At 32.2% G+C, this 17,957-nt stretch overlaps 2 protein-coding genes across 2 annotated transcripts in view; one reads left to right on the top strand and one right to left on the bottom strand.

Annotated features, from left to right (window-relative positions):
* The window catches only part of LOC133202319 (post-GPI attachment to proteins factor 4-like), a 13,356-nt gene extending 8,709 nt beyond the window's left edge, over positions 1 to 4,647 (bottom strand). Inside the window, exon 1 of the mRNA XM_061338115.1 lies at positions 4,566 to 4,647. The gene's annotated coding sequence lies outside the window, so the exon portion shown is untranslated. The remainder of the gene's footprint in view (positions 1 to 4,565) is intronic.
* Positions 4,648 to 4,938: 291 nt separating this feature from the next.
* On the top strand, positions 4,939 to 10,380 carry LOC133202993 (golgin subfamily A member 7-like). Its single transcript, XM_061338846.1, has 5 exons — positions 4,939 to 4,990; positions 6,456 to 6,584; positions 6,900 to 7,052; positions 7,313 to 7,414; positions 7,759 to 10,380. Exons 1-5 carry the CDS (start codon positions 4,973 to 4,975, stop codon positions 7,795 to 7,797), a joined length of 441 nt encoding a protein of 146 aa, XP_061194830.1. The 5' UTR covers positions 4,939 to 4,972; the 3' UTR covers positions 7,798 to 10,380.
* The last annotated feature ends 7,577 nt before the right edge of the window (positions 10,381 to 17,957 follow it).

Here is a 17,957-nt window from a genome sequence, read left to right as displayed (position 1 = left end):
CTTTGACATGTCTCCAGTTCATATCTTTAGCCGTTCTGGAGGACAACAATCCATTTTAAAATCAGGAAATTAGCCATTTCATGGAACTGGAAGAGAATTTTCAAAATTTTCTTTGAGATGAACAAAGTTCATATCCATTGTCCATTATCTCTGAAAGATTCACTGAAATCCAATAAATACTGTTTGAGAAATCGCCTGCACAAATTTGGGGGGAGCCGAATATAATAAATGAAATATGGATAAATTAATTTCAAACCAAATTATATATTTAGTTTTTAAATGAAAATCTCTAATATCCCTACTAATATCATAAAGAAAATTGGAAAAACAAAAAAGTTGGAAAAATTGACTTTTCAAATTCGCTTCCGGTGGCGACCGGAAGTAATGACGACGCCAAAAAAAATAAAGTTGCAGATCTACAACTCATGCTCTATCATCTTTGACATGTCTCCAGTTTATATCTTTAGCCGTTCATGAGGAGATGCGAAGACAAAAATCCATTTTAAAATCAGGAAATTGGCCATAACTTGGAACCGGAAGGGAATTTTAAAAATTTCCTTTGTGATGAACAAAGTTTATATCATTATCCATTACCTCTGAAAGTTTCACTGAAATCCAGTGAATAGTGTTTGAGAAATCGCGTGCACAAATTTTTGGAAAAAAAAAGAATAATAATAATAATAAGAAACAATAGAATCACTATAAGGTCTTCCGTGAAGACGGAAGACCTTAATAATAATAATAAAACTGTGTGGGACACTTTGAGAGGGGCTAGAGAGGCCCTAGGGATTTATGGTATAAAATTTTATTGCAAAAGTTCAAAAGCTTCTTGAGATATCGCCCGGAAATGAAAGTGTTACACACAGACGGAATGTATGAATTTACGACCTTGAACTTTGACCTTTTGACCTCAAAATCCATAGGGATCTTCCTTAGGCCACAGGGAGTTGTTATGTAAAATTTCATTGCAAAAGCTCAAGGGTTCTCGAGATATCGCACAGAAACGAAAGTGTTAAAACAGACAAAATTTTTAGCACAGAAGCATGTGAATTTATGACCTTGACCTTTTGACCTCAAAATCCATAGCGTTCTTCTTTAGGCCATAGGGAGTTGCTATGTACAATTTCATTGCGAAAGCTCAAAGGGTTCTCTAGATATCAGGATTTGTAGATAAATGTTCTAATGTATTGGGTTCGTCGCCCTATCTACCTATTAGCATGAGTCTCTTCGCCATAATTCACATTTGCCCTGTACCCAGTTCGACATGTATCCTGTTTGCCCTATTGTAAATGATATTTGTCAACTTTTCTGTTTTAAGTCATTTCTTTTTAATAGCGAGCATAATAGACTAACATATAAGAACAGAGGAAATTCTGAATGAAATCTGTACATTCGTCCAATCTCCCTTGCAGAGTTGTCATTCATTTCTCTCTCACACATCTCTGCGATGGGCTCACGTCAAGATTTTTGAAATAACGTAAAAAACATGACATTCCAAGGATTATTTCAAATTATACTAATAATTCTAGATAAGAGGGGTGATCAAAAAGTTGGTGAACTATCTCTATATTTATAAAATCACAATTCAGATCAGAGTGAAATTTGGCACACATATAGTCATACACACATTCTATAAATAGCAGATGATATGTACTGTTTTGCTCCATGTTTGTGACGTCACAATGTGAAAATGACGTCAATATGTAGCTGACTTGTGACAAAGATGGTTGACTCAGTCGTACTCGAGCAACGAAGGGCTGTAAAGTTTAACGTATATCTTGGAAATCCCTTTGCAGTAGCATATCATAATTTGTACAAGGTTTATGAAGACAAAAGACTTGCCAGAAGTTCAATCATTAATTGGATTGATTGTTTTAATGAAGGAAGGAAGATGGTTAAAAATTATGTTTGTTCTGTTGCCCAGTGAAAGCAAGCTTGGGAAGAGATGTGTCCTTAGTTGTGCAATTTGTTATGAAAGATTGCCAAGTTACAGTTAGAAAAATAGTTGAATATTTTAACAGTAATATAATTATCAAATCCCTAAAATATCCTTTACTTTAGACTTAAAACATATCAGATATGATAAAAAGAAAGCAGTCATATTTTAACCACATTGGAAAAATGACGCTCCCAAGACAAATGACTCGGGTTGTGATGGTCACCTTGCTCATTATGGGAATGGATATCCTTATTCACCCATCCTATTGCAGAGATTTGGCCATTTCTGACAAATGGACTGTTTTTGTTATAAAAAATAACTTGCATGGTAAGAAATATAAGACTTGGAAAAATCTTTTAACTTCTGTGAACAGAATGTTACGGGGCATGTCACATGACCACCTGGATCATGTGATTTGTGCATGAGCAGAATGGTGGCAGATGTGCATTAACATCGGAGAGGACTATTTAAAAAAATAATAAACAATGAAAGCTAATTTTATTTCTTTTATGGAAGTAATTCGATTAGTTCGCGAACTTTTTGATCACCCCTCGTATACTTAGTAAATATCTATATTAAAAGAGAAACATTAGTGCAGGCATTTAATTATAATGAATTTAAACAAAGTAACGCACTATTTCTCGTGCTTATCACTGTGATATACACGAGCCAACGACAGAGGTGAATATATGAGCCAATGGTAGTGAGTGACATTCGTCAGGCAAATTTTGGTGTGAAACCTTCCCAGAATCCCCTCACTACCAGGATTCCATGCAATAATGGTGAATATATGTATAAAAAATAAAAATAAGATAAATTATAAAAGGCCTGCAGTTTGCAGAGAGCTACAAAAGGTAACAAAAAATAATTGCATCTGCTCTACAGTGATTTTTGTTAAAAATTGCACTAGGCCTGTAATCTCATTCAACCAAACGCTCAGCTATCTCCGTAAATTCTGACGTCATGTGACCTCACCGTCTAGACTGTGTCTCGTGGGGTTTGAAGAGGCGGATCAAAGTTAAAAGTGTAAACTGTGTAAAGTTTTTGATGGTATAGCTGCGATTGCCCCAAAACAGTCACACCGTAAAACATATTACTGTTAAGGAACACCTTCTTTGTTTTTATAAGATTGGTGTTATATTTTGAAAGTAATTAAGGAAATTGACATGTTAATATGTCATCTTGGAGAAAAGCAGCGTCTGAACAGAAGTTTTTTTTTTGAAGACACTTTTATTCCTAAATTAATAATGTTGACGATGCGACCTTTAGGGTGAGCGCAGATACCTATATTCAGTTTTATTTAGATCAGGCTCTTCAAATCGCACGTGACATTTAGTATGTCTAGACTCTGACGTCACATGACATCGCTTGTAAGTTGCATTACCAAAACGAAGTCTGAACAATGCTAATTTTAATAAAGAAGGTTTAATCTACTATTTATCTGCTATACATCCATCAAATCAAGGTAAGTTTATTTCTTTCGTGGAACTTCTTGTTACCGCGAGAATGTTGTTTGCGGCAAGATGCAATTCGCAAAGCATTATGGGACCACAGGTAACTGCGGAAAAAAAATTGTTTGGATCAATGTGCAAAGTTCAAATTTTCCCTTCGCCCAGGCGTTGCTTTAAGAGCTCGCAGTGACGAGCGGTGCTTTGTGCCGCTTGCTAAAAAGTTACTTAACATTACTCATAAATTAACAAAATAGTATATTTATCTCACATCGATGAATTACTACAGTTTAAAATCATCTATTAATTTCATTCATTTTATGCATGTGTGTATTTTCTCTTCATCTATACAATATGTTGAAATGTGATAAATAACAATTCATAAAGAAAAATTCATGATATTCAAATAAATCAAATTGCGAAAAATTTTAATCGACTAATATATTTACTTATTTAGGGCGAATGGACTTTGGGTGAATGAGTTTTAGAGCGAATGGACTCTGAACGAACGAGAATTAGGGAATCAAGGGCGAAGGCATTTTTGGGTGAACGAACATACAATCTTCTATCCATTCAAATGATAATGTGATTTGTCCTATGGACCCGGTGTGGTGAGCTGAGGGCCTATCTAGTATTTACTGTCTTTGCAATCAATCAGCTCTGTACAGTTTTGGGTATGTTACATAACGAAATCACGCTTAAATTGCATGATTGTGTGTTTGCCACATGATAATAGCGAGCGCAGCGAGTGGCGCAAACTTCGTTCAGTTAACTTCGTTCAGGCGGTAACAACAACTAAAAATTCACAAAAATAATTTAATGGATATTGCATACAGATAGTAGATTAAACGTTCTTTGTTAAAATTTTTTGCACTTTTCAAACTTCATTTATGGAAATGCAGCTAACATACGACGTCATGTGACGTCACAGTCTAGACGTTCCAAATGTCTCGTGCGGTTTGAAGAGGCGGATCTTAAAATTAAGGGAACAATGCGCACGCCCCAACGGTCGCACCGTCTACATATTAGAGTACTTTTAATGAAACTTCCTATCAACAAAGCATTACAGTGTGATTTCGAATTTCCTCGAAGAATTTGGAGGAATATACGATAGAACCCGTTTTTACCACAGAAAATTGTGCATATCATCTGTAAATATCAATAATGTATACATTTACCAACTATCATTCTATTGGAGAACGATGCCAGTGTCATCCGATCAAACTAACTAACTAACTTTCTGTCTTTCAGGTTAAACTTCTCACCGGAAGGGAATCCCCACCGGAAGTGCACGTACTCTCGATTGAAATACAGTATGTCGTGCCATTACATACTCGTACTGTAAGTATTGTTATCTTGATTTAAAACTATGCTATCTGTTATTTTGTAATATAATCGTAGTGAGCAATTAGGATATGATTTTCTAAAGAATAAATCAGAATCAGTCTAGTTTTATGTTATTTTCAAAGCGACTTTGCATTTTATCCGGAAAAGAAATAATTAACCTATACCGTGTTTCTATTTTATTTCGTCTCAATTATTTACAAATCCCCGGATAATGCAAATAATATTATAAGTTTTTGGGATGGCTGTACATCAACAGGTACTTAAAATGTTTAGATACTTATGAAGTTTTGTTAATCTGCCATATTTTGATTTACCCCCGGTAATCCATTTTTATTGTGCTTGTATCAGACCCTCAAAACACAGAATCTGGCCCACAGTCGGCAGTTACTGTCATGACAGGGGGTACCTTCTACATGCATACATGTGTACTAAGTTCTACCCTTCAGATATGAAAAGACAGTAACAATTTCATGACATTAATGATAGAAATTGGCTTATTAGTAAACATTTTATTTAACAACGTGAGAAAAAAAAATGATTGGAATCCTGTAAATAATGATTAGTTTTAAAGGTTACCCTGTAGTTGACTTTAACGTTTAACTGTTTTAGATTTTGTGGTCAGGTGGCATTCAGAACAAATTTTAATGTCCCAAAATGTTTGGCATAGCATCTAGAATGATTATCATCTGTCTAAGTTTTATTATTATATGTAACACCAATATTTGATCATCTATACTACCATTAGTATATAGGTCCCTAATTTTCTCATATTTTAATTGCCTGTATTTTTTTTCTAAATTGCTATACATAATCTATTCTTCATAGTAGCAATAAAAATGCTTTTGGACTGACATTTATTTTCTTTTATGTATAATGGTTTTGGCCATGGATATTGGCATAGGACAGGGACCTATGAGATAGAAGGTTCTATTGTTAAAATGATATTGTCCTACGGACCCGGTTTAATGATAGAATTTGTTCTGTGTATTGGTAATGTAGCTAAATAAACACAGGTGATAACTCATACTCTCTGCATTTTCTATGAACAATCCAGAGAGTTCGGAATGTCAACATGGCGTTAAATTTGAAGGGAGGAAAAAACCTTGAGAAAATGAGTTGAATTTTCGTCTTTATACGGATTATTTTTTAGGTTAAAAGGCATATACAATCTCAAAAAGGTTTGATATGATTAATTTGGTAGTTATTTTCAGTGCAACTCCATTTGTATTCTTCAAAATCATTTTGGAGTGGATCCGCTCCGATTTGCTACATTGCAAGTACATGTATATGGGACGTATTCTAACTGTGGTGAGGGCTTGTCCTGAGACATAGGTAGATTATTCTAACTAAGGGACCTATATACTAGTATTTAGGTCCCTGCCTAGGATAGCTAAATTGGTAGAGCACCTGACTAATGATGCAGGAGTCCAGCCATAAATGTTCTTCAATTTGGTGCCTTTGATCACCTTTGCACTTGCAGATGAAAGTCCTGCCAGGGGAAGATAAGAACTTGGGTTACATGTTCAAGGACAAAGATGATTTAAGGAGGGAGGAATGTAATGGTTTGGTTTGGGCTGTGGATATCAGCCTGGATAGTGAGTTGATAGAGCACCAGACTAGTGATGCGGGGGTACCAGGTTGGATTCCCGGTCCAGCCATACATTTTCTCCTTACCTGTTATATAAGATTAATACATATAATGTATATTATACATATTTCAGGGTCAAAAAATGGATGACATGACAAGGATTCTCCCATCCAATTGTTCGAAAGTGTTTATTCAAAGGGATTTCTCAGATGGAACTGCTGTCAAGTTTCAGACCAAATTTCCCACTGAGCTTGAAGGAAAGGTATGAGGACATTCAAACTTGTTAACATTTTTACAGCACAGATGATACATTAAATTTCTCATTAGATTTTATGTTACTGGCAGTGTATAAAGAGCACATCAGGGATTACATTGAGTTTTATCAGGGAGTAGTCTTTAAAGTAATTATCACCTACAGATGAAACCTGTTCCCTGAACACACAAGTTTTTTTGTGTTACTTTTTAAAGTATGGCATCCACTGAAACTTAAGCAATCATTTTTCACTCCATGTAACACTTGTTCACATACCAATAAGTAATTAATATAGTTGTTTGTAATTCTTTGCTCCAATTGTAGATTGAGAATGATCATTTTGTACGGACCATCAGTTCCTTGAATACCATGTTTGCGGAGGCTGAGTCACTAAATAGTCGTAATTACTGTGAGAGCTGCTTTGCTTGCCTGACAGCATACCTCAGTTACCTCTGCTTAGACACACATTATGAAAAAGTAAGTTTTTTCTGGATACAACATGTACAAGGAAGATGTCATCAGACTTGCTATATCTGATACATGTATGTAAATTTTAAAATGTTTTATCCTATCAAACATATTATAGAAATACTGCAAGTTTGTACTTGTACCTAAAAAAAAATCTTCTGTGCATTTAAAAACAAATAGAGACAATGAAACTTCAAGAATTTAAAATTATTTAATGTCATTTATTCTGATATTAAGTCTTAACATTTTGCAAAATGAATATTAAACAGGTATTGAAAAAGGTTGGAAAGTACATAGCAGAACAGAACCAGACAGTATATGTCCCTCGAGGTCTTATGTTGGTGGATCCAGTGGAGCGGGGTTTGAGAACTGTGAGTGTAAATACTTGATTGTACTCAGAGCTAAGTGATAAATATGTTGTAAAATAAAAATCAGAATGGGGGAAAATCAAGAAAATGTGACAAAATATACCACCAAAAACAACACAATTTCCTGAATATAAAATTTTATAAATGAGCCTATCTTGAAGTAAAATTTTCTGAACTTAAGCTATTTTGAAGGTAAGCAACCATCCTCTTGATAAAGTTAAAGTTGAGTTGTAGCATATTTTAAATTCTATTTTGTGTGTGTGTGTGTGTGTGTGTGTGTGTGTGTACAGCATTTCATCATATTTAGTAATTGTCTTAAATAATAATAAATATCTAATTTATTGTAGCTTGAAATTTGCATATTAAATGAAACAAATGGAAGATGATGGCAATGCAATATCAAGACAAGAGAAGAGAGAAAATGAAAGTGATACATGTACAGTTGCTATCTAATTCCATCATATCATGGTTTCGTGCTTGATGTTGTGAACAACGCTCCATAAAATTACTTCCAAGATTTTTCAATATCTATACATGTACTTGGTTCCATCAGATTCCTACACAATTAATTTGTGCAACTTGTTCACTTAACATTATAATTTTGTGCTGTCCACCTAGGACATCTCACAGTTTGGTTTAGAGAACTGATTCAGAGCAGCCTGTTGACCATGATATCACTGTGATTTGATGTAAACTTGATTAGAAACATTCCATGATTTAAGAAAAGAGTGGTAATTTTTCTTTCACTCTGGCTTCTCTCTGTGTTGCATTTCTTTACTAGCATCATCTATCTCCAACAGAACTTCTAACTGTGTTGTAACTGGAAGATGCAATCTTCATCTAGTGAGGATAAAACTTCAAACTGTGTTATAATTGGAAGATGCTATCTTTATCTAGCAAGGATAAAACCTAGAGCTGTGTTATAATTGGAAGATGGAGAAATTCTCTTTTACTCTGACAAACTCCCGTACATTCATTATCTGTGAAATTTTGATGATCTATTTCTGATATATATGTATTTAAGTTTTGATGTACAATGTATTATATCACAATGCTAATTTTTCAACAATAACGAAGTAGATGATTTCACCCTCGTTTAAACTATATTACATGTACAATTCCCGTAGTGTCTTCACCATTATTTGATATGAGAGTGGCATTGCAAATCATATTTAGAGTCTTCTCTGGTTGTTTGTTTATTGTGTTGCCAGTCTCCTGTTGTCACAAAAACTGACATTTCTTGCAACAAGTACATTACAAGTAATCTTTTCACTTTAATCCCTGTAATATAATCTAGAAAAGTGGCTTACTGCTACATTGCCTAGAAACCTTATAAAATTATCAAATATATTAGGGTAAGATTTTTAAGGAATTCAAAAAGCAGTCCCCTGAAATATCACACCTGTATCCTGTATTTCTTATGCTCTACACATGCTTACAGATTTAAATTACCTGTATTCTTATATTCCTTTAGATGTATACAGTTAGCATAATAGCCAAGTGAGTCAATGCATTTCTTCATCCTTGATGTATAAGTATTTTTTTGTTTGAAATAATCTATTAGAAAGGTAAATGCAATAAATACATGTTAGTGCAATTTTTAGAAATGTTAAAAATGTTAAATAATCAAATTTCTAAAGATGAAATAAAAGTATCATTCCATCTGTAATATACCAGTTAACACAATGTGTTGAACATTTTAATCATCATATTTGTGTTTTTCATGATTATTCTATTGTGCTAGTTTGAATATAAAAAGCTAACTAAGTAAAGAAAAATCACATTTGAATTGAGTAAGTTATCATTGTGGCTAGAACCCAGATGTTTCTCTCATGAAATGTTTTAGAGCTCATTGATGATAAAAATCATTTTTATAATTGAACAAAAAATATTTATATTCACTCATAAAAACTTTATGGCTGTATGTGTTGTCTGATAGCTTTTATTGTTGTATTTATGATAAACATATATTTTTACTTTTGTTGAATGATCATGTCAACTTTGAAGGTGAAATTTTAATTCTGCAAATAGTTTTACATGGTTGAAATGTGATGTGTTGACCATCAGTAGCATATATATATAGATATGTTGAAGTGAGATCATTGCTCCCCAGTTGTGTAATGCACTTGAGTCATAACCTTGATGTCTAAAACTCCCTAATATCTCTACTTGTCAGTCAGGCTTTGTTCATGATATCAAGGCTAATTTGACCCCCCCCCCCCCCCCCCAAAAAAAATAATTATAACATTGACAAGTTTAAGAAAAGGGTGGAGCTTTTAATAAACAAATGCCAAGAAGTTGAGAAAAGTTCTAATGGATGATTGAAGAGAAATCCATGTTGTTGTTGTTTTTCGGGGGGGGGGGGGGGGGGGGGGGGTGTTGAAATCTCCTTAAACTGAACTATTTAAACTTGGATTATGATTTGTATTATGACATGCAGTGTTTTAGTACATTTCATAGGAAGGTCAGTGGATGATTTAATGGTCTTCAATTACTCAAACGCCATTGTGAACCGTAATGAAGGGATTGTTTAAAGTTGTCTGAAAACACCTGGCAAGGTTTTTTATGTGTTTTACAATATCTTTTCAAATCATTTCTAATATTTCAAAATTTCATTGTCATTTATTGCTTTGTGTATGTATACATGTGTTGATATATATCTCATTTCACTTAGAATGATTAACATTGTTCAACGTAGTTTTGATTGAACATTTAAAACATACATTTTCAATTAAGTAGCGGAATAGCAATATGATAGAAATTTATTATATAATGAAAGTTTAATGTACAACAGTAAAATGTTAATTTTGTGATCTTTGTAACCATTTAAAGAAGCTCAACAAAAACGAAAAATTATTTTAAGAGTGCATATATTTAGTTAATGCTTCAGTATTCTTGGAATGATAATACAGTATTTATTACACTGTGTCTTGTAGTTCCTTGATAAATAAACCTGTCATCTTTGCTTACGTCCGTGTGTTTTTTCCCTGATTGAACAATGATATATCTCCTTATATATGAAGAATACCAGGATCCGACATCTTCACTCTCTAGGTGAAATCTGTATGCTGGAACAATACAGAAGCACCTTCACAAGAAACATCGAAGAAAAGTATTCCCACCCTTTTAAACAAAATGGATTATCTGTTGAAAATCAATTATGTATGCATATTTGTTCAGAATGTAAAAGTCTCCAAAATTTACAGAATTTTTCAACACTCAAGGGCAGCTTTTCCGAGTTACGTTCAAAGATCTACCTCTGCAGTATTTCGGATCCATTCCATTTCTTCATTGTATTGGGAAAGCATCACTCACTACCAGTTTATGATTTGGAAGTATTTTTATCTCGGTAGGAAATAACACGGCTTAGTGACACAAAGTTATTGAGATGTTGACAACTTGCAAGCAGTATTATGCATGGGTTCAATTCATTTACATGAAATATCATATATACCGGAAACATATACATATTTCGATATTATGAGTTTCGGTTTTAAGGATCTTTACACCTTTCTAACATATTTTACCATGTCCACTTAAAATTACTTTGGTTTGTAAGAGACAAGCATAATAGGCCCAGATATCTCGATGTCAGTTTAGCGTTTATTTCCAAGTTTGAATATGATTAGGATATTTAAAATGACCTTCAAAAATTGAAATATCTCGATATAATTGTAAGAATGCAATGCGTAGTATTTTTTTATCTATCTCCCATGCTTCCCGAAAGATAGCAATATAAATTTATTGCTAAATTTAAAACATGCTGAAGACAGAGTTCTCTCCTCTTATATGTTTGAAAACATCACTGAAGTTACATAATCTTTTGTGACATTAGTCACTCTGCAATTTTATATTCTGTTATTTCCACTTCTGGAATTTATTAGGGGGGAGAACACCTTACACATACGTAAATGTTAGACCTTAGTCCATAAATATAAACACATACATCTTCACCAAATGAAAGAACTTGATGTAGAGATTTTTTTTTTAAATGTGAAATGATTGTAAGATTTGAAATGCTCAAATAATACAGTGGGCCGTTTTACTAAAGAACTTAAGAATAAGGCCAAACACTTAGTTGATTGTAAAATCTTACAAAACTAATGCTTCTATTAAAAATTTCTTGTATAAAAATATCTTTCTAAATTTTTTTTTTAAAAAGATTAAAAACTATTTTCAAATTGATGCAAACAAGATGTGTTTGTGAAACACTGATGCCCCCGTATGGCAGCTTATGGCGAAGGTAAAGGTTTCTCAAATGGGTGAATTAAAAAATAATAACCACCACACTGAAATTTTCTGAAAGACATTCAATTACCCATAACATTTTTTCACGTATATCATCATATTGTACATGCATTCTAGTTAAAGTTCCTGAAGTTGCAATAGAATAGACAATTGGATAAAAAAAGTTTCAGAATTTTTGTAAGTAAAATTTTATTTGAAAAAAAAGAAATTTATCACCACATTATAAAAGACTTTCTAAAATACATAATCAAAAGAAATTATAGTTTTTTTATCCTTCAAAATGGTATCAGGGATATAGATGATTAGATCTAAACCTTGATTGAGTTTTTCTCTTGTATAATTGGCTTTTTGATTGTTATTTTACATTATTATTTCTATTCTGGTTTGAAAAGTTTTAATATGAAAGAAATATGAAACATTAAAATTCCCCAAAGATCACTTTTTATCCATTGAAGTCAATTCTTAAAATCAAAGCACAAAAAGAACTTTGATATGCAAGTTTTCTTACCAAAAATTTGATTTTGAAGTGACCCTATTTTACATTATTGTGTTGCACTCCTGACATCTTATATGTATTTTATTTAACATTGCTTTAAAAATTATAACACACAATAACCCATTCTTAGTTTGTAAATCAGTTCATAGTTTTGATATTTTTTTTTTATTATTTACGGCAAGTTTTTCATATTTTCAAGACTTCAAAACATGATTATTTGCGCTGTGTTATATATCTACATTGTATTTAAAAATTTGTGTTAAGTGATGAAAACTTTTCTCTGAATTGACTGTAAAATGTCTGTAATTAGTTGATAGACATAATGCTTTAAACATCAAATAGTATCAAATATTTTTTTTTCAGTTTAGTTTTTAGTAAAGATAGATGAAGATCATTGATAATTATAAAACAGTTTTGTTGCACTCTTGACTTCAGTAAAATTAAAAATTAAAACCATAGAAGACAAAACTTCATAAAGTGTTGACAACAAGTGGTAAAGAAATTGTACAATATTTATAGTCAAATTATTCATAATTAAAAGACATCAAAGTATTTAAACTTGGCTTTATATCATTATTCTCTAATTATGCCTAAAACTAGCTAAAATATCTATTTAGAAGATAAAATATATTTTATAGTATATTTTGAGGTCAACCAGAAACATTCTACTCATCAATTTTTCGTTATATTTATTTATATTTGATCAGCAATAATTCTAACATACTTGTTGCATTCCTGACCAAGAGCATGGGATTCATTAAAGTAGAATTGTGAAGTGAAAATTACATCAGAACTTGTTCTGTTTTTTTTTTCAGTGAAGTTGGGGTGGAATTATTTGAATTTTATAACAATATTTCAGTGTGTTTATTTTTTACATTCATAAAAAAATCAAAGAAAAGAAAAAAAAAACATATCTGAATTGATAAAATTGAAAAAGAGAAGGATTTTGATAATAAAACTGTCAATAATTTAGTACTGAATTATTCAAATAGATCGTTATTAATTAAAGAATATTTCTTAGCATGAAAAAAGTCTTTTCATCATATAATTTGAATCTTTAAAAAAATGTGCTGCACTCCTGACCATAGCAATATAGCAATATAGATCTGAAACACATGTAATTGATAAATCTATTTGGTAAAAATGTTATTTGTTTCTTTATTTTCTAAAATAAAAATCAGGGAATCATATACTGATAAAAGTTTTTCATGCTTTGGACCAAACATCAAATGTTGCACTCCTGACATTATTGGGTATGCACAGATACTTGACTATCATTTATGCTGCTTGTGATTTTTAATTAACATTTTTAAGTTTTAAATTGTATATCAGTTATTGTTTTAAACTTTGAAAATTCTTGTTTGACTTAATTGTCTTTCAGATTTTTTCGATGGTTTTTTGGCAACACTATATTTTATCTCCTGACATGGTATAACATTTTTTTCAACATCAGCCATGACCACAACTTGGTCAAACAAAAGTTGCTACAGTCTACATTTAGAGCTCAATACTTTGAATATTATCAGGAAAGTCTATTATTCCAACATAAACCATTACATGTATTACTAGTATTTATTTCACAGATCTTCCCAAAATATTGAATTTTCAAAATGTCACAAAAAGGTGTCGCACTCCTGACATTTCAGCATCATTTTTGGGCATAACTTTTTTTTGTAAATTGAGATATCAATAAGATATTTGGCACGTATTCAAACACTATCTAAACACTATCTAAAGACATAAGCTGAGACATAGAAATTAATTCACATTGCCTTTAGTGCAGGTTGATAAATATGTGTTTGGTCATTTTTTTAAATTCACCGAAATGCAAGTCAAACTCCAAGGTAAAGGTCAAGAGATAAAAAATATTGTTACCCCAAAAAATTACTTTTGTCAATGGATATACCTTGAAAATATGAAAGCCAAGCACCAACCATTAAAATGTATGGTCAAGGTTAATTTTTTTTTTCTAAAAGTGGGCAAACTCCAAGGTCAAATGGTCAAAATTAATGGTACGCAGGGGAAGACCTTGTCATAAAAAATGCACATGCAAAATATAAAAGCCCTAGCACCAACTGTAAAAAAGTTGGCGAAGGTTAAAGTTTTTCAAAAGTAGGTCAAACTCTCAGGTCAAGATCAAAAGGTCAAAAATATTTACTCCCGTGGAAAGGTCTTGTCACAATGAATGCACATGTGAAATATGAATGCCCCAGCACAAACTGGCCAAGGTTAAAGTTGGGTAAATTTTGCGAAAGTGGGTCAAACTCCAAGGTCAAAGGTCTTGTCACAAGGAATACATATGTGAAATATGAAAGCCATAGCTGCTCCAAATAATCAAAAGTTGTGGGCAAGGTTAAAGTTTTTGCTGACAAACATACAAACAGTCAGACAGACGGACGGACAGGGCAAAAACGATATACCCCTAATCTTCGATTACGGGGGCATAAAAAGGAAGTTAATTGCAAAATAACATTTTGGTCTTAGTCGTAGATTCTTTTGTAAAACGGGGTCCAATTTATATTTTATATATTTGCTAATAATTACCGAGAAAAAAGATCATAAAACATAAATTATAAATTACACAACATATTAATCTGCATCTCAAAATGATGGAAAGGTTAGTTACCTTGGGCTATTAATGATTGTATCTAAGATAAAGGTACATGGAGTATTAAACAATATGAAATTAAACATGTGCAAAATTGTATTCCTTTTATATAAATATTTCACAAACTTTCAGGTATTGTGACACTTTTCTCTTTAGGGTCAGACGAGACGTTCCTCGATAATATATAATTTCCCCCCTAGGAACTTGTGATTGAAGTTCTGCTTCTTAAACAGGTTTCCTCCTATAAAATTGGGGTAAATTACCAGGCATTTGTTCAAGATACCTGAGGTAATTCCTTTATAATCTTATTAGAAGTCACTTGAACTGCTGAAATCACAATTGTTGGTGTTTACATCCTTTGTGACAGTTTGAAAACAGTTTAGAAATTACAAGATACAAATATACTTATAAATAGTTTTGGTATGTTAAAAACAGATAAAAAAAAATCGGAGATATTCGAAGAACATATCGTCAGACTGTAACTTCAAAGGGATTGGATCGATTGCGAGATCGAAATTTGCACTGTACTGAGATCTCTTACTGCATTGATGCATCAATGACTCAATTAGTCATCATTTTTTAAGTTTGCTGTCAATTAATTGATTTTAAGAAACCATCATTGTTGCAAATAATATAATTTTATTTATTTATTTATATAGCTATTTAGAGTCTTTAGATTTAATGTACGTAAAACATAACGTAGAACAAAGTATAAACGGAGAATAAAAACAGCAGACTTATTCTTTCAGATACAAACTGTTATGAAAATGGAGAACAATCTATCAACTGATACAAGTCTAGAATAACACTATGATGACTATGGTAGCATCAAAATGTATGAATTTTCAACATTTTATATACAACCATTTCTCACGATAATTTAAAGACATGACAATTTTACCTCAACTGCTTCTTCTATAGCTCTGAATTTTCCATATCTTGTGGTTGGTCAAGTACAAAATAATTTTATTAAAAACATTCTCATTATGCATACACGTACCAGGAAGTTGATGAAAAAGATGATTGAATTCCTCTTTGACAATATCTATGTAGTAGTCTTTGGAGACCAGGCTTTCGAACGACTACTTTTTGAATTTCCATGGGTATCAGTTGTGCTCCTTCTGACATATGTTTTTGTATTCTTATAAAGCAAAGTTTATTCAATACTTCCACATTAAAAAAAGAAGAAGTCTCTTGCATTGCCCTTCGACATTTATATCGACGAAGTTTTATCACTTAACAATTTTCAGTCACACGTTGATTCGATATATCTCACAGAAATAAACCGACAGCTCTGTTTCATATTTGGATGTTTTACTCGAGAGAGAGACATTGATATCAAACTAACACTTAACTTCGACTTTTCTAACGTCAACTTCCCTTATTCATGTACATGTAGCAACATATCATTATCATCTACATATGGTTTTTGCCTTCCAGTTGATTAAATATACAAGAGCATGTTCTGCTCATGATCGATTTCTAAACTGAGACAGGCTACTGACAAATAATGAGCCATAAGGGGGGGGGGGGGCAACTTACTTTCGCGAGATGGGTATATGGTATTTATAAACGAGACAACATTTTCACGAATTCTGACTAATTTTGTATATAATCTTTGCCAACAAAAGTATACACGAAATGAAAATTTCGCGAGGAGACAGTCTCGCGTAATTAGGAGAAAATATAGTTTTCGCGAATAAAAAGTAATTTACAGTAAGTAAACAGCGCATGTGAGTTAAGGCTAGGTATAGGCGTTTCTATGCAAATGAGCTAATGAAAATGCATATGAGGTATATTTATTATTCCGAGAAAGTTTTAATTTATTTTCTTATGCACACTTAGTACCCACGATATGTTATAGTCAGTGTACATTATGGCGTCATTTGTTTACCTACTGGAGGCAATAAAACACATCAACAAGACAGCTTCGGCGGAAGCGATACCCTATTTAATTTTACATAAATATTGTATAACGCTAAAAAGAATATTCTATAGATTAATAAAACTGCTGCACAAATCCTAGGCATTTTCTCGTTTGATCGGAATTTGAGGAAACATATACCGGACTGTGTATTTTTACCCTGATTCTACTTAAAACTTTACAAATAGAAATTATACAATTGAGCTGTTGATATTTGTGCAGCAATACCAGCAATCTTTGGAATATTTTGCTTCTAAATATACCTTGTTTTAGTTAAATAAAATAGAGCATGCCCTTGCGCCGAATTATTTTTGTTGATGTCCATTATAATCTGATGTGGTAAAGAACAATGACGTCATAATATGACGGCATAATATGCACTGGCTATCTCATGTCGTGGGTACCAAGTATGTATCAGACAATAAATTTTAACTTTCTCTGTATAATAGATATAGTCTTTGGGTACTTTAATAATATTAGTTTATTTGCATAGAAATGCCTATACCTAGCCTTAACTCACCTGCGAGATACGTAAAAGAGGATCTAGAAGCAAATACCGTGAATATTGTCTATGATTTGTGATGAATTAAAGTTTGTTAACTGGATATGCTGTTTTATTTATATTAAATAATACTAATTTTGATAATAATGCAAATAATCACTTGTTCACTAATCCTGGTTGGCCTTTCCTCTGTAACCGGAAGTAGAACTCTTTTGTGAATAAAAATGTCAAAATTACCAGCCAACGCGGCTTAAAATGGTAAACTACCTCCAGTTATAAATGATCAATCCAGGTAAGGGAATTTCTGAACTTTCATCAACGCTAAATGAAAACACTGTTGTGAGTTTTTATAAATTTATAAATAATATTTAAAATTTAACAAAATAGACTCTTCAAAATTGCACAGGAATAAATAAAGATTTATCAAAAATATAATTTAAAATAGAAAATGGGAGGAATGTTGAAGACCTATGAAAAATCTAAAAGACCAAATAAAAATATCTATTTCCCTACTGAGCCTCAGTACTTTTGCAAAATGCTCAAAAAGTCCTGTTCTGTAAATGAACACTGCTATAAATACCAATGAGTTGGGAAAATGTAATGGAAATGAGCTACCCAATCACCCAATATGAACTCAAAAATCAACACTCTAGAGTTGAACTAAAAATAATAAGTCTATGCTCTAAAAAACATAAACAACACCAAAAATAAATAATGAATAATGGTTCTAGAAATTATACCTGTTATCTACATATCCCTAGACCAGGC

Source organism: Saccostrea echinata, unplaced genomic scaffold (genome assembly GCF_033153115.1).
Source record: "Saccostrea echinata isolate AGI-Se365-2 ecotype Australia unplaced genomic scaffold, CSIRO_AGI_Sech_v1 ptg000047l, whole genome shotgun sequence".
Classification (NCBI taxonomy): Eukaryota; Metazoa; Mollusca; class Bivalvia; order Ostreida; family Ostreidae; genus Saccostrea; species Saccostrea echinata.
This window is presented reverse-complemented; position numbering and strand designations above follow the sequence as displayed.

Coding starts and splice junctions, on each gene's coding strand:
- LOC133202993 (XM_061338846.1), top strand. Junction 6,585..6,899: donor CCACTGAGCTTGAAGGAAAG/GTATGAGGACAT, acceptor CTCCAATTGTAG/ATTGAGAATGATCATTTTGT. Junction 7,053..7,312: donor TAGACACACATTATGAAAAA/GTAAGTTTTTTC, acceptor AATATTAAACAG/GTATTGAAAAAGGTTGGAAA.